Raw genomic sequence first — 21,319 nt, 5'->3', positions numbered from 1 at the left:
ACAGTATGAGACCGGGCAAACCAGCCAATGATTGTAAACGTTGCTTTCGTGCTCCAACGAGATGGGCCGAAAGTAGACTGGCATATCTGAGGACCAATTAATTCGAAGGAGTGCCATTAAACTAACCAATTGGAATGAAGAATGAACGGGGATACTGCGAGGGCGGGAGAGAAGGGGAAAATCCGAATCACTGATTGATATTTTAAGACACCAATCACGATCGCGATAGTGTAGTCCGTGTGTCCTAGTTTGGTGAGTAGAAGGCGGGTGCTTAGAAAGGGGGCCGCGTCGCTAAATGTGGGCGGAGTGTATAGAATAGGTTGACAGGCGGCGAGGCAGTGTCTGACAGTCAGCATAGCAGAAACTCGAGCACGGTAAGGTAGTTCGAACCTTCAGACTGAATTGCTGCACGTTTTTGAAACATGCTTATAGCTGACAGGCGAAGATAGCCAGGGCTTAAATTATTGCAAAGAGGACAGCTGAGTTTGTGACTTAGATTCATATAACTTGACCGGCATTCTGTCTGAGGCAAATTGTCTGGTAAGAATTCCTCCTCCTTTAACGGTTTTAGCTGGTCGTGGACGCCTGCCTTGGTGCCTTACAGGAGCAGGGTGGTGATTTGAGGAATCGCATACTGAGATTGGAATCTACGGAAAACTGGTACTTTAATATTCTGGAATACTTAAAGCACCATATGGCACCAGCAACATTAGTAAGAATATATATCTTTGATGTTTTTGTGATATGCATTTAATTCAGTTACCGTTATCGTGTTCATATTATTATTAATAATATAATACATAATATTATGTTCATACATACTGTTATGTTTAATACTTCTCTGCACCCAACATGCATACAAACAAGAACAATCTTTTTCAGTTGCTTGTAATTGCTTCAATTTTTATTTTTTCTTAATCTGTTTGTAAATATTTCACTAACATTGTATTTATTTAATGTGAAAAGCCTGGACAGACTTTGAATGCTGCTGGTCCCATGTGGCTCTTAAGGGTTTTTTTTTGTGTCTTCTATGGCACTCAAAAGTGTAAACTAATAGTGAGATGTTGGGAGAAATGCAAGATTGTATCCAATTGTTTTATACCTGGTCTATAAAGCTTGGAATAGTGTGATTTACCAATGCTAATTTTTAGCAGTATTTTTAAATAGACATTCATTTCATTAAATTTTAAAATATCTCTTTTTTGTATATGTGTTTGTGTGTGTGTAATTAATTTGTACTTAATTCCAATTCACAGAGTTAATAAGAATGGAAACAGGCTTCTTAAAAATGTTATCGATGTTCCATCAGGGAGAATCAGTCTGCTTTTGACACCGGTGTTTCTTTTCTCATCTGCTGGTGGTCATCTGAGAATACTGCGCTGAAGCATACTGCATTAATATTTCACACACATTCTATTTTATTTAATCACATTTTTTATCATAATCTTGTACTTCCCAGCATTACTCGTGTTACTGGCTTTTTTTTTTCCCAGTCAGTCTTCCAATCGCCGGAAATATCCATGAGCGGAGTCTCCTGCATAGCAGGAGCCTGTGTCATGGGCTTTTCCACCTTCTTTTTCTAGCAAGCATCTACTTCCCACGCTTCACAAGCTGAGTGTATAAAAGCATTTTTATTCAGCTTTAGAGACAGTCGCTCTGTATTTTTAATAATTCTGACTCAACTGCAATTTGGAGATCAACTCGTTTTCTTTACATTCGGAAATTGTACGCTTTTATGTGTGGTTTTAACCACTTACATTTCATGCCATCGTTTTCAGTGCGTGAAAAGACCATCCCTAGCAGCCATAGCATTAACATTTTTTTTTTCAAACGCTTTCATTCAGATGCACTCATTAACAGCTTGAGTAAGTGTGTACCTCCTTATTTTGCTGATTTAGACCAGCTAAAGAAGTCAGTTATTAAATTAATATTTTAACAGCAAGTAGTCTGTTTTAGTTTAATTTTTCATCCATGTCAGACTAAATGTTTTTGACTTGAAACATTTTCTTGTTTTTGGATAAAAGGTTTGCAGTGTACCTGATACAAATATGAATGTGCCGACTTGCATTTCATTCTTCCCAGCACGAGCATACCACCACACATATGGTTGTGGTACTGAAAAAAATAATGGTACAATCTCTATCATTCTGTGCATATTGGAAAGAAACACAGTGGTGCCTCCTCCTGTAGAGTAGTGCTTTCTGCACAGCTGCATTGCAATGTGATAATTTTTTTTTGTCAGCTGGTCCATGACGTGGGCTGACTTTCTAGGAAAAATGAAAAAAAGATATCAATGTGCTTGACCTTAAGATGCACGCGTGCTTTAAGCTGTACAGAGTTTTGACACCTCCACCTGAATACTGATTTGTGCTCACAACAAAAGGAAATGTTTTGATTTTTTTTTTTTTACCTTTCTAGACAATTGAATTTTAATCACACAGCATTGTTTATGGAAATGTATTTCTTAATTTGGTAAAGATTTTTCATAGGTAATAACTGCAGGCAGTTTAGCCGGGGCCATGTGAGGTCACTTGGATGTGCCAGTGCCCACCCTTTGCATTTTGCAAATTGAATGCTGTACTGTAATAAATACAGTGCTATATGCAAAATGCTTGTCTGAGAATGCCTAGATTTGACTTGGACTGCAGCTACAACTTGAGATCCATTCACTGCTCTGTTTCAGAAGACGACATCACCTTAGTCATGCAGGGGTTGAACATTCAGGCATTGTGGTGTAGGACCTTAAATGACTTGAAATTTGGATCTCAGCATGTGTCTCCCTGTAATTGCCAGACTGACTAACTGCTGTTTAACTTGCTTTCCTAGGACGCGTGAGTGGTTGTCCCATAACTACACTGGCTGACAGAAACCATGGGGAAGGACTACTACAGGATCTTAGGAATCCAGTCAGGCTCAAATGAGGAGGAGATTAAAAAAGCCTACAAGAAGATGGCATTGAAGTTCCATCCAGACAAAAATAAAGATCCTAGTGCAGAAGACAAGTTCAAGGAGATTGCAGAAGCTTACGATGTACTTAGTGACCCCAAGAAGAGGACAATATACGATCAGTATGGTGAGGAGGGTGAGTGTGATTGTGTGTCTTTTTTCCATCTAATTTTATTTTAATGGTACCTTTTGCAAATAATTTCATCTTAAGGCACTGTGCAAGTATAGTTGCGATTTCATATTGTGCGGCCAGAATCGAGCATTGCGATGTCAAATTTAAAAATTGGAAAACCATGAATTAAAGCCAACTGAAGAACTGATAAACACTTCTGCTAAATAAGTTTTTGGGGGATTGAATAAAATCAGCATAGTGAACAGACTGTGATATATATTTTTTCCACTACTGAAATTAATGAGTGAGTTAAGAATGAGCAAGAGAGGGAATTTCACAGTGAATAAATTTACTGCCTGAGGCAGAACTTACCAAGGAGTTTTCTTCAGAACGGCAACTAAAATTAGATTTCGTAGGCAGGATGATATGTTACGATAGCAAAAAAAGCGAAGTGATGATTCTGTCAATATAATCTCACAAGAGATGGCATTTCATAAGTAAGGCTGTTCTTCTTTAGCTGTATTTCTATAGCGCTTTCCATGGTGAACATGGCCACACGGCACTACAGCTTACCTGGCTGGTAGTGTTTTCGATCTAATACACACTGATTTTTCTTGGTCTTAAATAATTTAAGGTCTTAATATCAGCAATACTATATATCAGACCTTTTAGACAGGTCAGCAGGCTCTTCTGACCTTGCAAATAGTTGCATATGTTCAATTCTCAATAGATGAGCATACTTCTTCTTCAGCCTCCAGTTATTCAGCTTCAGTCACTAAGTACGGATTTATTTAAAGTAATCATAACAGTTACCTTCTGTCTATTACCTACTGGTTTAACATTGCTGGCTGGGGGTGGCATTATATAAGCAGTGTAGTATAGAGGCCTAAAGCATGGGGCTTTAAACTCCAAAACTGTTAGTTCAGCTCTCGCCTTTGCTTACTGTGTGTTTCTGAGCAGACTACCACACCTCCCTGTGCTACAACAGTTGTGGCATATTCCAGTGTAACAAAACGTAAGTCACTTTGGGTAAATGCTACTTCGGTTTCATATAATCCTTCATTATATAATGTTACTTCATTATGCTTTTAGGTATCAGAACTTCTAGTATTCTTTTTGCAAGCCGGTACTTTAGTGCATTGTGCCTTTGGGTGAAGTTAAGTTCAACTTTATGCAAAAAGGTGACACTCATTTGTTACTGAATTTTTAATTTTGGGTCTTTGTTGCTTCAATTTCTTTATCACATATTCCACAGTTTTAATTTCTAAGTCATTCTTTTTATTGTATTGTTGTGTTTTAATTTGTAGTTCCTGATATATATGTTGTTTTATTGTAAAGTTTGAATGAGAGCTGTTATGAAAAATGTTTGTTGTTGATCCTCTTTGTGTAGTAAACATCAGGAATGAATTGTCTAGGTACAGCAGCTGTCAAGTGTTAACACCTCACTTTTACTGTCGATTAACAAAAAATGTAATTAAGGTGTGCTTTCCGGATCGAATGAGGTAACACTGTTTCAAATGATTGGATTTTTTTGTACTATGATACAACAGTGCCCTCTAAAGGCAGATTACTAGTATAGAAATATAATCACTGAGGCTTTACTACATTTTTATTATAATATTAATAAAGTCTGCAGATCTTTTTGCACCATCACATAATCAACTATTATTATGTGACCTTAAGTATGTATAATCAGACAAAGAGATCCTCAAAGTTGCCAACTGTAGTGAATTATTTTGTTTGGTTTTTAGATGACACTTCTAACCAAAAAAACTCTTAATATTAATAATTCTTTACATTTATATAGTGCTTTTCCCACTTCTCAACAATAGCAAAAATGTTTCCATATTTGTTGGATTAAATCTTAGACAGTAAGAGACAATTGCAGAAGCACAAGTAGAGGGAGAGATAGAAAATGTTGGTAGTTTATCCACCACAGTTCACACTTGTGCAAATACACACACACACACACACACACACACACACACTAATTGATATATGAAGGTAATTCAGAGTCAACCACCAGCCTAACACACACACACACAAAGATATCTTTGGGATGTTACAAGAAGAACACAATATTGTATCTGGTGATGAAACACTGCAAATTCCGCACAGACAGTTCCTGGGCTGGCCTATGAACCCAGGAGTTATGAAGCTGATTCACTAATCACTGCACCACCCTGACATCTATAATAATGTCCAAGAAATAACTAGTTAAGTTAAAACAAGCCCAATAGTGACTTAAAACTTTAGAATTACTGATTAAAACATATGGTAAAAATGTTTAAAAACCAAGGAATTACAGAAATATCTTTTGTTTCAATTTATAATGTTACACATGCTGGTATTTTGTTTAGGGAATTATTCTTTGTTAAGCTAAACAAAGCTTCTAAATAGCCTTGTGATCCAGCACAGCAACCTAGCAACAAGCTAATATATAGATTCTTTCCATTTTCACTTTGACATTTACCATCAGGAATCCATCCTTAACAATGCTAGATTGTTTGTAATGTAAAATGCCTAACTAATAAGCTGCTAGGAATAAAATGCCTAGGAAAACTGGCAGATCTTTGCCCCACATTCCGGTTGTGAGTGTTTAAGAGATGAGACATCCAGTGCCATCTGGATTGTGTCTATGCTGTCATCTCTTGGCTGTCAAGTTTTAATTTTTTATAAAAGCGTACTTTGTAAATGTATTCTGGATAATTGATAGATTATTGTCCTGTATGGTGGAAAAGCATCTTTTAAAAAAAAACAATAATTGATTCGGAAATTAAGGCATCAAAGTAAGTTTAGTGTAATCTTATTTTTATTCATGGCTGTAATATCCATGCAACTAAAAAAAGTCTTATACCTGGAAGCCACTACTCTAGTTGCAGTCATTCATACCAAGCAAGTCTGGAGTCCTCGTTTAACCTAGCGTCTGTATTTGGGTGTGGGTGGAAAATGGATTACCCCTAGAAAACCAATGCAGACATGGAAAGAACGTGCAGACTCTGAACATAAAGCACTCGCCACTGTGCTGTGTATGTCAAAATATAAACATATGTATTTAATGTAACATGAATATGAAAATTATATTTGATGATGCTTTTTACTGCCAAATAATGAGCTGCAGTTATTAGTGCAGCATTTGGCTTTATCTTTCTCCTGATTCATCATGGTCATTGCCCCAGAAAATAAAATGAAATTTAGCAAACATAATGCAATGTGAAGCATTGTACTGCAGTGTATAGAACAAGGAAATGCATGCACTTAGTGTTAGTAATTCCACCATAAAATCAATGACAGTGAGATTTTTAAATGAAAATACACCCCCTGATGTTACACGATGTGCAGTTATGCACAACATGTTCCAAGGAATCAGTTATTTGGTGTCTGTGGATTTCTATAATTCATTTTCCTAAAGCTTAGCTGAGTGGTAGTGTTGAAACACCTTCTTTTCTTGTTCTCCCCTTTATTTCTTAACTCACATGCACTCGTGAAATGTTCTTTCGTGTAGCTGCTCTTGTGATCTTATTAAATTACAGTGGCACTCTACAAATAATGTTTCTAAAATTAGATGTAGGGCCCTTAGCAACTATGAGAAAGGCAAACTAGCTTGCAGAGGAATATTAATGAAGCAATAAAGCAATTTTTTCGTACTTCTGTGAGGCAGAATGATTAGCCTGCATCATACAGTCAGCATTAAATAGTTTTAATAAGATTTAAATGGATACTTAATACATCATAAATGTGCAAAAAGTCTGCAAACCATAAAAATCAGTGTTTTGAATGATATGTCAAATAATTCTATACAGCCGTCCATCAAAAATCAGATGCCCTTATGTTTTTTGTTACAATGAGTACATAATAATTATTAACACGGTGTAGTCAGAAAGTCAAATTCTGGGTTACAAGTAAGACAAAAAAAGTCCTTATATTTCCTAATCCTACTTTTTCCAGTTTAGCTTCAGAACCATAATCAATTCAAGCAGCACTGGGTGAAAGGCATTTACCAAATTAAGATGAGATTCTATTCCTTCAGTGCCAAACACACAAAATGGCCTTCGTTTTATATGGGGCCTTACTGTAGCAAATAACATCCAACCAGAGGCGCCTTACACATACAAATACAGTATACACTAGCTTTGTTTAATAGTTGAAGCACACTCTGGTTAAGTGATTTGCTCAGGGTCACACAGTCATTGAGGGATGGGAGCTGAACTGACAGCACAGTAATTTGGACTCAAATTCCATATCCACTACACTATATTGCTTTACTCTGTTCTAACGTATAGGTAGCCAACTTTAATAACGGAACATTGATCTCAAGGGCTGAGATGTTGTAGCAGTAATCACTACTCTGGCAGGATTATATTGATAATTATGATTTTTTTTTTAAATGTACCATTTGTGATTTTTATATATCCCTCCATCTATCCGTTTTACATAATGTAATTATAGGTTCATGGAGAGGGGAGTCCATTCCCAGTAGCAGCAGCAGGCACAATGCCCTAAACTAGCCCCAGCCTCTAAGATAGTCCAGTTCTGGGCACATTTTCATTCCGACTCACTCATTTAGGTCTGATTTCAAGTACTTTATTAAATTAGTGTGCACAGCTTTGATATTTGGGTGACAAAATGAGAATATCTGGAGAAAAAACAGATACAAGAGAGGGAACAAGTTAGCATTTGAATTAGACTCCTGGAGTTGTGATACAGAAACACAAACTGCTGTGCCACCAAACTTCCCTTTTTATATACATACAGTATATAAAATCTTTATGTATTCTGAAACCTGCTTAATCTAATTTATACCTACACATACAGTATATGTTGTAAGAATAACAGATGGGACAAGGATAAAGGTTTTGGGAACCTTCCTGGTGGAACTCCACTTAAAAGTTTAAAAATGAGACGAGTTAAAAATGGCAGCAGCCGCTAACAGGTACTGTCGGTAATAGCATTCTGAACAGAAGGCCTGTCCCCCCCACAGTTGTGGGTCCAAAAGTAAATGGCCAGTTGTGGTTCTTGGCCATGCTATATAGTTGACATCCCAGAAGGGTACAACTTCACCGGATGTAATGGATGTGATGTCAGCTTGAATCCTGGTGATCTTAAGAAACTGTGGAGGAAGAAGGAGAAAGAGTTAGCAATCGCATCCCCTCTTGCTGTGGAGTGGCATTGCCTACCTTGTCAGAGCACTGAAGGTGTTCCCTAAGCGCTCATGTCTGACAATGTATATACAGTACATATATTTATATATACATGCATACCTATATGTGTGTGTTTTGTTCAAAACTCACATAACTTTACAAGGATCATCATGTATAGTCCAAATCATTTAATCCAGTTGTGTATTTTTGAGGGGCTGGAGCATAGGGTGCATGGCAGGAACCAGCTCTGGAGGGGGTGCTAGTTGCTTGCAAGGCACACTCACTCATTCTACTTATAATTTTAACTGCCATCTCTTCTTGACATTTAAATCAAGAAATACAACTGTGGTTATGTTCCGTGACTCATAACAAGCACTGAGACCATCTGTGTTTGTCAGATTAGCTAGCTGGAGTGGAGAATACAAAATAATGACAACTGTTAAGAGTTTGACAGACTAGTAGCACAGAAAGGCAGCTTCTAGTAGAAGGTGGGCATAAAGTTCAACACCCATTATTAGCTGTCAGAAGAAACGTAAAGTTAAGTTGTATCACTCCAGTCATTTCAAGGTTCCATTGCCATTAAAAGAAACTATTTATAAAACAGATATACTCCTTTTATTTAACAAAATGATAAGAAAAGCAGCCCCCTGTGGCTCTTTAGCTGTAATTATGAAATAGGGCACTTTGGATCTTTGCAAAGTCCAAGAAGATTTTTAAATTTTGTTCTGTCTTCATCATGACCTATAATTTTAAAATGATGATACTCTGTTACTATGTTTCAGTAGTTCTAGGTAGGAGTTCTTGAGGATTGCATTAGTATAATATAAGAACTCTTATTACTTTCTTCCTTCTTATTCCTTTTTTCAGGCCTTAAAGCAGGAGGAGGAAGCTCTTCAGGCGGGCAAGGCAATTCCTACCATTATACTTTTCATGGTGACCCCCATGCCACTTTTGCGTCATTCTTTGGTGGCTCTAGTCCCTTTGATATATTCTTTGGTGCAACACGCACTCGAGGCACGACCAATGGGTTTGACCATGGGGACCAAGACATGGATATTGATATGGATGGTGAGGATGATCCCTTCAACGCCTTTGGACGCTTTGGCTTCAATGGTATCAATGGTTTCCATCATGGAGCAGGTAGAAGGCACCCGACAGAGTCTGTTCATAGTCGGCGTAAGGTGCAAGACCCTACTGTGATTCACGAACTGCGGGTATCCTTGGAGGAAATTTACCATGGTTGCACCAAGCGGATGAAGATCACTCGACGACGTCTGAACCCAGATGGCAGGACAATGCGCACGGAGGACAAGATCCTTAACATTGTCATCAAGAGGGGCTGGAAGGAAGGTACAAAGATTACGTTTCCCAAAGAAGGTGATGAAACTCCAGATAAGATCCCAGCTGACATTGCCTTTATCATCAAAGACAAGTCTCACCCGCACTTTAAAAGGGATGGTTCCAATGTCGTCTATACTGCAAAGATCAGTCTTAAAGAGGTATGAGACTTTTTGCTTCTTTGCTGTAGTATTTGTTTGTTTAGTATTTTGTTTACATTATTGTGAAAGTGTCCAAGATTGTTTTTAACATTTCTCTATGGGCTGTTGCTAGGTAAATCCACCATGGTAGATGCTATCTAAGTATGTGAAAACATCCATCCATCCATCCAGCCAACCATATTTTTAAAACACTAAGTACCGGCTTCCAAAAAGTTGGGGTTCACGTAGGAAGCATCAAGTGAATGGCAAGAACTGATGGTGGGAGGTACCATAGTCCATTGCAGTGAACACAGGCGCACAAACACTTACTCACTTAGTTACTCGCATTAGGATGGGAAAGGAAAAACTCATGAGACATGGAGAGAACATGAAAACTTCATGCAGAGAGTAACAAGGCCAGTATATACTCTCTGTATGGGTCTCTGTGATGTCGCAGCAGGTTAAACGACTGAACCAACATGTTACCCATAAGAATGTGCAAAGAGACTGAACAAGTCTCTCCTGATTCCCAGATCACCGAAGAGCTTTGTATTTAATCAGACTTTAGTCAAAAGCATTGTTGTTGGATCAGTAGTTATAGCTGAGATCAAAATAATAAACTAGCAGCTAAAAGACAAAGGTTTTTGTCTTCTGAAAATCTTTTGCAAGTAAAGCTGCTGCTTTAGGAATTTGTCAGCAGCATAAAAATTGTAACATCTAGACTGGAGATATCGCTTGCTAAATGCTGGCACCTAGGGTAGGCCAGATATTCTTTAGACACACAGACTTAAAAAGAGATATGAAGACGAATGGTTATCCTGTTAGTTTAATTGGAGCATCATATTTAATTAAAGTATTTGTAAGATCTAGATCAGTTGTTTGAATTATTTCTAACTGTACATTTTCTTGAAATTTAGTAGTTCATTTCAGTGACACTGGCACTAGTATTTGACATCCAGCTGTCAGATTGATAAATATGATGATGTGCACATCGCAGGAAAGGGGAAAATTACTTATCCTTTGACTAATTAAAAACAGTAGTTTATTTTATACCCGGGCCTTTGAAGGGCTTCATTATGTTCATATTTTGGTGAACACCTTGCTTTAGTGGCACATGACTTCTTGTCTCCATGTTCTCAGATCTTTGACACTTTTATGCCTGAAGTCATCTGTTAAGATATCGTCCAGTGTGCACATCAGCAATTGGCTAACTCTGACTACCTGGGTCAACCTTTTGATTGATTTGTTCATTCTCTGACATAGAAATGGCAATAAAAGCTGGACCTAATGTACTGCATGAAATATCCTGAAATATTATTACTCATTTCAAGTGAAGAAAAGATGTGATGGGTTTGTGTTTAAAGCAGCTGAACTCTCTCCTTCCTGGTGCTTTTAATAGTGAGAGTCATAGGAATCACCCACCTTAAAACTTTTTTAAAAGGAGTACTTACTTTGTATTCAGTCCCTCTTTCCTAACCCATAATAAATTGAAAAAGATGGTTACTGGTTCATCCTGCACAAAGCATTTGCAGTTATCCAGTTTTTCTTTTACTAATGAGCCATGGGAGGCCAGACCATACTCTCACAGCACTGGGTGCCTAAAAGGAGTCAGCCCTGAATTGCTTGCCAGGCCATCACAGGGCACATCCATCATTTCTTAATTCTAAGAATACTTCTTAACATATTAGGAAGCTGAATGTGTAAACGGCTTTAGAGGCAGTTACCAATATGAGAAGGGCCAAAGACCCTGATTTGGAATGGAGCGTCAAGATATTTTAGGGCTAAAACTGGTGTGTGCCAGGTAATCAAAATGTCTTTTCTTAACAGATTATTTGCAGTACTCACTTAGCCATTCAGGATAAAGTTCAGGGGGGAATTCACTACAAAGCATGCCTAAATAAATGTCAAGACTAAGCAGTAATCCACAGCATCTGCATTAATCTAATATTGACGTTTTATTGTGATTCAGTAAGAAACGAGAGTAAGGCCCCAAACTTCCCAGAAATAAGAAAAAATATGATGAATACATTCTGTACACTGCGGTGGGCTGGCACCCTGCCCAGTGTTTGTTCCTGCCTTGCGCCCTGTGTTGGCTGGGATTGGCTCCGGTGGACCCCCGTGACCCTGTGTTAGGTTATAGTGGGTTGGATAATGGATGGATGGATGGACATTCAGTACACGATTTTCCCCACATAAAGGTTCTGAATTTAACAGTAAAAAATTGGAGGCCAGTATTTAATTATATGGACTAAAATCTATAAGATTATATTCTGTTAAGAAAATTGATAAATCATTATTCTTCATTGATATTTTCCTTTTCTAATTTTGTATGTAATATGAGCAAATATTGCTTTCTGGAACCAATAGACTTCTAGCATTTTACAATACTAATAACCGCGCCACATTTCGTTTGGGTCACATGATTTGTTTATGTACAAAGTCTTACATTTTGACACATAGGTATACACACACAGATACACAGGAAAACTGCTTCATGAACGTCTTCAAATCTTAAGTTAGCTGCAAAGTCAAAGTAAAAATTGTGTTGCCATCTCAGTACTTTCCCAAATATGCCCTGAAGTATATGTAGTTATTTCTGTAAAATGAAATCTGCTGAAGAGATGTTACTTATAATCAGTAGACTTCTTGCATTTTGCAATGCTAATAACTATGCCAGGAGATGGAGAGATTCATTTATTGAGTTATCAAATCCATGGAGACATCACCCTAAAAGTATATTCGGGGGACCTAAAATGTGCAAATCCATTGAAAACTCTAAAGTTAAAGAGAGAGAGAGGTTAGGAGCAGGCGCTGATACAGCGCATTGCTGCACCCACCACATGACAAACCAACTCAGGATCTCCGATTAGGACCCGAGTGCGCCCATGCAACAGGTCACACCTCAGCACCACACTAGTTCAGGTGGAACCAGTGTGAGATTTTTTGTGGTGGCTGGAGTGCCAGTTCTGCCAAAAGGTTTTCCCTGCAGGTTGGAGGACCTACATGCAGGGCTGGATGCAGATTAACATCATACCCAGGACACAGCAATTGCAAGATAAGGGACTAGCTCAGGGGCGCAACGGAGTAGAGTCACTTCTAGCGCTTTATGGGATTTGAACCGGTGACCTTCTGATTACCAGTGCAGATCCTTACCTCAGAGCCACCACTCCATTGAAGGAGCTTCAGAAAACAATATATTTAATATATTGTATTAGTTGTTTATCATCAGCTGACTGCAGGAAATCTCGTATGAAATTACAAAATCTGCAGCAGAAACCCTCTACAATCTCATACCATCCCACCACCCTGAAAACTCAACATGAGATCTTCTAATTGCATATGCAGAAAGGTGAAGAGCATAAAAAAATGACAGAAGTGCCAGAAAACACTTGGGCAGCTAGGGGGAGATGTGAGCAGCTATTCTGTCAGCCATTCCATGCACATTGTCAGACTGAGATTATCTCATTACCCAGCCATGCAAGGGCCTCATTTGGTCACAAGAGAAAGTGAAAAATGATCTTCTTTACTGGGAAAAGGGCGCATGATGTGTTGATTAAAATGTTACATTTAGCAAGAAAGCAATAATTATTTTAGTAATAGGATCTGGTGGTAAAAAAAAATGTGACTAAAAATGTGACTAACGTTATTAAAGCACTAAATGACTGACTGGTCTTCTTGCACTGTAACTTCTTATGTAAGTTCTTAAGTTCTAAGAAGGCAAGCGTTTAACTAAGTGCAGGAATTAAAATGTTTATAGTTTATTTTACTTTGCCAAAAATATGATCATCTAAATAGAAGAATTTCACCATCAGTCACCCATAGTCCATAGTAACTTTGTATTTAGTGGCACATTAAGCTACTTGTACTTCTTGCATGGAGCAGTTCTAAACTCCATTTTTACCAGTTAGTAAATGCTTCTAGGCATTACTCTTAAATTTACTCTTGATAAACTTTCTCTGAATCCGGCATCTTTTTTTTCCTAATGTCTCTATTAAACAGCTGGCCGAAGATAGATAAGGATTATGTGTAGTCGAAAGTCTTTCTCTGTGGGATTTGAACTCTGTTGCCCTGTTTAAGGGTGTGCCCCCCTTATAAGTTCATGATATTAAGCCATCAACTTGATAATTGGGGGTTATTGATTCTTTTAAGGGGGAACAGTAGCCCCTACTCAACTTAACCTTGCCTAGTTAGGCTATCTGAACAGTTAATGCTAACTTTGTGTCAACTTCAAGCAGAAATCATGTCAGCTCAACTGCATAAACAGTTCCTTGCCTAAAAAGAGTTGTGAGCAGTAATTCTGCACTGGATGCTGGGTTTAAGGAAATCCCTATGGAGCATGGGTGGTGTGTATTTCAGTCTAGACAGAGCTTACACATTTACAAAACCATCCAGCACAATTTGTTGGTTACGTTGGCTCAGTTGTCCTTGTGTCTAATTAATCGCCTTTTCCTAAAATGGCAGGTATATGCACTTCCTAAGCAGACCTACTGGAATCCGGCCATCCTCTGAAAAAGATCCCCATTTTGAAAGTCCATCTCAATTTCCACAAATATCAGAGAGTGCAGGTTTTATTATTAAGACATTTTCTGGATTCACTTTCCCAATGCCTTTAGAGTATTTTGGGCTCTTGGATCAGCTCTCTCAGAGGTCTTCCTTGGCTCAACACAGATTGAACGGATTGAATTGCACGAGCCAGGAAGAGTAGGGTAGCTTATATTTCTGCACTCTGCTCCAATGTTTATCTTTCTGCTGGAAACGCAGACCCAGGAAACCTTTAATTACAGTGGGAGACCTGCAAGTGTCAGGTGCATCTCTAGAGAGGCTTGCTTTATTACTTGTAAAGAAGCAGGGTGCCCTGAAGGTCTTTATGAGCCATTTCCGTCCATTGTATTTTCAGTTTTCACCTTAGAATTCAATTGACCTGTTCACTGTGATTCCACCACATAACTTTTGTCATGGCCAGTGCCCAACATGCATGGCCTTCCAACAGCAGACAACACTTGTAGGTAAATAGCTTCATTATTGTTACATACAATGAAATTCTTCCATGTGCTAATCAGTATGCGACACATCACCGCCCTTTGGCACCATGATTATTAAGAATATTGAACAGAGCAACCTTACCATGAAACACCTGTCTTCCTTACCTGAAAAATGTCAGGACACAGCAAACAGCAGTATCAGCCATTAGCAGTTTTTGGGCTGATACTCCAGAGCCAGACCTCTGAATCCGGAATCCATCCTCTAATGATAATACATTTACATTCATTTGTTTAGCAGACATATTTATCCACTGTGACATACAAAGGAGGTCAACGTAATCGAGTAAACTTCAGTCTAGGGGACCGTTCATCGCACGTGAAAAGCTTGGAAACAAAATACAAGCGAGTTACGAATCCTTGATTATAAAACCTTCCAGCTAAAATTAGTCAGACAGACACGTGGCAAACAAAAGAGTCCTCAAAAGCTTATTTAATCGCCTTGAGGGAGTCGTCAGCAGTCTGGATGGAGGTGGGCAGTTCATTCCACCAGCCGGGAGCTCTTCGTGAAAAGAGGCAGGGCTGAGATTTGACAACCGCGTAGAGGTGGCATCATCAGACACCATTCAAGGAGGAGTATGGGACTTCACAAGTGTCTCCATATATATATATATAATGTGTGTGGGTGCAGACCCACTGACTACTCTTTAGGCAAGCATCAAAGATTTCAATTTAATATGTGCTGCAACAGGAAGCCAGTGTAGTCATCTAAAGAGAAGAGTGACATATGCCAGCATGTAGACAAAGATTTAAGAATGTTTTAGGAATCATTTCAGTTCTTACACTCATTCTTAATAAGAGGCCGTCCCAGACCCTGATCATATGTAGCTGTAAAACAGGTGGCCATTTTGCAACCTCTGTTGCTTAATGTTTTATACGACCTGTGTAAGCCCGTGCTATAAAAAGACCGGGGTCCTAGAAACTATTGAAATTGTCAGAAACTACTCTGGGCATCTCTCTCCTTGCCTCGCGTGTGTATAAACGGCTGGAGGAAAAGTAAAAGGGATAATTTTGCCGAGGTTAGCGGCTAAACAACTTTGTCTTTCTTCAGAGGTTTTGTTTTGCCAACGTGCTCACCTCGGTTGTGTATTAGCGACGGGAGGAAAAGTAAAAGGGATACAGTTTTGCCGATGCTAGCGGTTAAACGACTTTGGTTTTGTTTTGTCAACATGCTCACCTCGCTTGTGTATTAGCGGCTAAGTGACTTTGTCTTTCTTCTGAGGTTTTGTTTTGCCGACTTGCTCGCCTCGCTTGTGTATTGTGTTGGTCACATGAGGCGATTCTGGGCATTAAACATTTTACCCCTTATCTTGGTTGAGCAGCCTGCCCAGAACAAGAATGGACAACACTGTATAATCACAGACATTTCCAGCAATGATAACATAGACCAACCATTTTTATTTTAAGTCTTTTAAGTAGAATGTCAAGGAGGTGCTGTCGGCTATTCATTTCCGGTTTCTTGTCATCTGTACCCAGCACAATAAGATTCTGACTTACGACATCCCACAGACTGCTGACAGTAGCACAATGAGAGCAAAAGGCAATGAGTGTACAGCACACGCCGTAACTGCTAGCCTGTTAATATTCTCCACATGGGGTGTACTCTGGCTAATTCAGTTCCATCTGAAAGATATGCACATGAAATTAACCAGATCTGGTATGAGTGTGGGGTGCGTATTGGGTTTTACCCTCTCAAAGTACCCATTCAGGGTTTTGGTCAAGCCTTGTCCACATCCCCAGAAAGGTTCTCGACTAGTGACCACAACTGATTAATTATTAGTTGTGTCTAATAGCTTTATGTGCACCTATAAGCACATCAAAACCAATCCTGAAGACGTGCCCCTGCTCAATTCTCTGCTTGCGTTTCCTTCCACCCCCTAATCTTCCTCCCACTCGTTTTCTCGCTCCCCGCTCCCTTCTTAACCCAGCACAGCTGACAACCTCCAGAAGCGATTTATTGCCTCAGCTGATTCTTGAGCTACCTCACAGGCTCTGTGAAATGAGAAGACTTTCTAAAATTAGCCCCTCGGTACACTCCCACACATAAGCACGCACACGCACTTGAAAAGCCAGCAAGCAAAAGTGTAACCCTTCAGTGCCACTTGTGTGTCTCATTGTTTGACGCGCGTCCTTCAGAAAAGAAAATGAAAATTCCGACCATTTTAAAAGAAAGGCGGATTAGACGAATAAGAATGTGGATGAGGTTGTGACGCCGTGTGTTAGTTAGGATAAAGCATTACTGGCCTTGATTCATATTTTTTTTTTTTAAATATTCCAATATAGCAAATTTCCGGAAGTGGATTAAGCAAGTCTGAAATGGATAGATGGATTTATGGGGGAATATAGCATACTATAAGCAATATCTGTAATATGTTTCTGTTCATGTTCAATGACAAAATTGATTCAGTGAAGGGTTTTCTTAGTGGAGTTTATTTTATATAATTTTGTTCCTTGCCTTGCACCAGATGCTACCATGATAGGCCTGGCGACCATGACCCTGAAATGAATGACACAATGTGTCAACAGATGGGTGGCTTCCCTACTCTACCACACATCACTCATCTTCCCATTTGAAGCACAGGCAGGTTACACGACATGAAAAGTGAGCTTTGTGGAGTGATGTCCATCTCCTTAGGTTCTTGTCCTGCACTGTCTGCCAGGTACTTGACTCGATTTACACAAACATCTCCCTGGGCTGAATGCCTCGGGCACTAAAGAGGGAGGCTTAGGGAATTCAGATTCTTCAGTCTTAAACAAAGAAGGTTACATAATGGCCATGTTCAGGTCCTTGGGATTCTGAAAGGCATCGGTAAAGCTCCAAATTCTTTCAGTTAAAAAAGTGGATTGGATTTGAGACCGAAAACGGAATAACTGGACAACAATAACCTGTAACAATTCCCGTGTCATGCAGCCAAGGTGGAAACCTTACCAACCTTTAAAAATTCTATATATTAGGACAAACGATTGGCACAAGTGACACGTTAGCTACCCAACAAATCACTTTGATGGGTTCGATGTTCCCTTTTCATTTGTCAAATGTCTTGTGTTGTTCCATAAATGAGACATTTGTGCTCCGAAGCAACTAATAATTTCCTGAAGAGGAGAATAATTGTAAAAATCCAATGAATTGTAAAAAAGATTCATTGGCTTGAATCTTCAGCAAGATTCTCTTTGAGAAATCTAAGGCAGTGACACCGGCACTGTTATCTGCTGTGGATATAGCCTTTGGTACAAGCATCCATTAGCAAGGCAGCAAAGGCTGCAGGTTTATTTAAGGACAAACTGTCCCTGACGTGTCACAGGTCTGTCATTGGATTTATGCTGCGTTTAAAGCAGGTGTGGTGCCATCCACATTCCACCCCCTCACTATTGGCCTGCGACTGCTCATTCATCAGGTTTAACCTGATCATTTTTCAACTAACCTCCATATCTGGAGATCATTCCCCATCTGCAACCTATGAACACGTGTGATGGCAGTTTAACTCTGCACACATGTTTAGCTCCATTTCACAGCAGAGCTTTCAGCAAGTCAGAAGGAAGACCCTGGTGGCGGACCATTGCCCAGTGAGGGACAGAATCGCCAGGAAGACTCGTTATAAAATGTGTGTGAGATAACTGAACTGTGATGTTCAAATACTTGGGTTGGATATGAAATCATAGACCAAAGCTAATAAAAACTACTTTGAACAAATATACTCTCCATCTCGAAACATGCATATTCAGAAAAGGAATTTCTTCACATCATTAACTTGCCGTCCCCGGCGGCTCTACCTGCTTAGTAGCGAAATAGGACAGTGAGGTGGGCGCTGCCTGGCTCCCCACTCCTGATGTCACGCTTCCCCCTCCACTTGGCCTGCAGCCTGTGTCTATGATTAGCGTGAACATATCGCTCCTGCAAGCAAACTATGATTCTTGGTGTGATGAGAGAAGTCACAAAATCAATCGCAATGTTCAAGCAAATTCTAGAAAAAAGCCCAATCTAAATCCGTTAGGTAGTTCCCTCATTCACTAGCTAAGCAGATGTAAGATACGACCCGAGTTTGGCGCGTGAGTGAGTGAGGAGGGCCCCACCCCCCTCTCCTCGAGCCAACTGTGTCTTTCAGATTCGTGCAAATAAATCGGTACCACACGCACACTATAATACTATTAGCGCAATGAGAGAAGTAGCAAAATCAACCAGAATGTTCAAGCAAATTCTAGAAAAAACCTGATCTAAATCCGTTAAGTAGTTCTCTTGTGAAAAGCAGACAGACATTCAGACAGACATACATTGGATTTTATATATAGAGAGATTAGTTCAGTTCCTAACTAACTATATTGCCTGTCAGTTCAATTCAATTCCGTTCAGTTCAATTTAGGGTAGTGCAATATACCGAAAAAACCCCGTTTTTAAAATGGTACGGTACCGGCATTTTGTTAATTTTGGTACTAGAAGTAAATGGTGGTTTTCAAGCACATCACGCTTAGTCGTTTATTACCGAATTTGCAACTGCTATGACTCCTAAACTCTCCAATGAAATACACATATTACATCTAGCTCGGTTCGCCGAGGAGGAATTCTCCCCCTCCAGCACTTTAAACGTATATATATATATATATATATATATATATATATATATATATATATATATATATATATATATATATATATATATATATATTTTTTTTTTATATAAATATGAAGGTGCTAGTGACTCAAAGGGGGACCAGTTCCGCTCCTTATAACGATTTGCAGAGTGCGGTAAGACAGGAAGGCTGCTGCGAGAGTCGCCGTGAGGAGTTATCCAGTATTTGCTTTGAGTTTTGAAAGCTGGTATCAATGCCTTTGGTGCCTTCATGAGCATCATGGGAGCACTGGTCCAAAGGCAGATCCAAAATATATTCAATATGCACATGCAATGTTGTTGAAATGGCCTCCAAAACGACTATACGTTTAATCGTACATAACAATTAACCGTGTGTCTCTCTCTCTCTCTCTCTGTTTCTTTTTCCAGGCACTATGTGGCTGTACAGTAAACATTCCCACCCTCGACAACAGAGTGATTCCTCTACCTTGTACTGACATCGTTAAACCGGGAACAGTGAAAAGACTGCGAGGCGAAGGACTTCCTTTCCCAAAGTCCCCTACCCAACGTGGAGACTTGATAGTTGAGTTCCAGATACGATTTCCAGAGAGAATAGCCCCTCAAACCAGAGAAATCCTCAAACAGCACCTGCCTCTGTCCTAGAACATTTCCAAGGAACTCACAAGCAGGATCACGTGGAATCCTCCTTGGACCTTCTCTCACCCCAAACACACACAGACACTAATATTTCCAATGAAAACAAGGTGCCACAAAAGAACTGCGAAAAAGAGAATTAATTTTATTACATTTTTATGTAAATTGTAATTTTTTTTTCCTTTTGTAAATGATAAAATTGTTCATTTTTGTTTGTTTTTAAATACCAGTGGAAAAAAAAACAAAAAAAAAAAAACATTTCAGGGATTAATCAGCATTATGTTTTTGGAGGGACGGAAGAGAATTGTGTTCTGTGGCTTTTTCTATGAAGAGTGTAGAATGAATGTTCTTTTGTTTTTTTTTTTTATCTGCCATTGTTCAAGGGCTAGCAAGGGCAGTTTTGGAGGGCTGGGATTGTCTTTATTCGCAACTCTTTGTACCAGAATGGAGGACAAGGGTTGCAGAAGTCCGCGAAACTGCTTGTTGGCTTTTCTTTAAAGACCTTAACGTCGTTGAGTAAATGAATTTGGCTTACACAAAACCTGGTGGATGGCAGTTGGGAGGTCTGGTAGTAAGCCAAGCACCCATTTGCCTTTGAAAAAAGAGAAACAATTAGTTAAGCCCGTCACGTCAACATGCGCACACTCCAAAGCCACAGCTCATAATTGAAACGTTTACAGTCTGCAGAAGACATTTCAGGTCGCCCATCGCCTGGATGAACGTTTTCTAGTGGCTTAGTCTGCGTCATGTTTGACGACATGCAATACTTCTACATGCCGGGCGCCATTTTTCACAGGCGTAACTGTTCTAAAGATCTCTTCAGGTTTTGTATTTACAAAGTATTATGGGATATATCTATATCTATATCTATTATTGATATATCTGTTTTGACAGGTAAAATATTTTTTGTACTCTGCAAATGAAAGCCAGTGTCTTTGGCAGTTTACTGTATTGACTGCAAAAAGTATTTTGCACACAAACGTTCTTTCTTTCATCCTTCCTTCCTTCCTTCTTCATCGCCAGATGAGGCTCCGAGGTGCTGTTTTCTCTGGAAGAGACAGCCCCTCGCCGAATGTCGAATAATCCCTGAACTCAAGCAGCTGGATGTACTTTATCCAAAACTAACTGAATTTACTGTGTAAACCCCTTAATTTATACAACACGCTAATATGAAGTGGAGTGTTTTTACTGATGATAAATTATGTAAAGAAGCTTTATTGGGGGTGGGGGCGGCGGGGGGGAGTGACGCTTTATTAACTGTCATTTCTGTATTTCTATGGAGGTTTGTTTTAAAAAGAACAAAAAAAGTTTTAATGCAAAAATATCTGAACAGGGTTTCAGTCTCAGATGTTAAACTCATTGAAACAAATGGTTTAGAATTTTT

General features: G+C 39.2%; 1 protein-coding gene across 5 annotated transcripts; it reads left to right on the top strand.

The window, feature by feature from the left end:
- Positions 1 to 318: 318 nt before the first annotated feature.
- On the top strand, positions 319 to 20,223 carry dnajb5 (DnaJ heat shock protein family (Hsp40) member B5). 5 transcript variants are annotated; one of them, XM_039758344.1, is made up of 4 exons: positions 319 to 374; positions 2,827 to 3,073; positions 9,067 to 9,698; positions 19,711 to 20,223. In XM_039758344.1, the coding sequence occupies exons 2-4, from the start codon at positions 2,872 to 2,874 to the stop codon at positions 19,942 to 19,944; spliced, it is 1,068 nt and encodes a 355-aa protein (XP_039614278.1). In that variant the 5' UTR covers positions 319 to 374; positions 2,827 to 2,871; the 3' UTR covers positions 19,945 to 20,223. The 5 variants fall into 5 exon arrangements, with proteins under 5 accessions (XP_039614278.1, XP_039614273.1, XP_039614275.1 ...); XM_039758339.1 differs by having other exon boundaries at positions 2,827 to 3,082; XM_039758341.1 differs by having other exon boundaries at positions 340 to 540; positions 2,827 to 3,082.
- Positions 20,224 to 21,319: the final 1,096 nt, after the last annotated feature.

Source organism: Polypterus senegalus, chromosome 7 (genome assembly GCF_016835505.1).
Source record: "Polypterus senegalus isolate Bchr_013 chromosome 7, ASM1683550v1, whole genome shotgun sequence".
Classification (NCBI taxonomy): Eukaryota; Metazoa; Chordata; class Cladistia; order Polypteriformes; family Polypteridae; genus Polypterus; species Polypterus senegalus.
Note: the sequence above shows the minus strand (reverse complement) of the source record. Positions and strands in the feature narration are given on the sequence as shown.

Coding starts and splice junctions, on each gene's coding strand:
- dnajb5 (XM_039758339.1), top strand. CDS start 2,872: ATGGGGAAGGACTACTACAGGATCTTAGGAATCCAGTCAGGCTCAAAT. Junction 3,083..9,066: donor CGATCAGTATGGTGAGGAGG/GTGAGTGTGATT, acceptor TCCTTTTTTCAG/GCCTTAAAGCAGGAGGAGGA. Junction 9,699..19,710: donor CAAAGATCAGTCTTAAAGAG/GTATGAGACTTT, acceptor TTCTTTTTCCAG/GCACTATGTGGCTGTACAGT.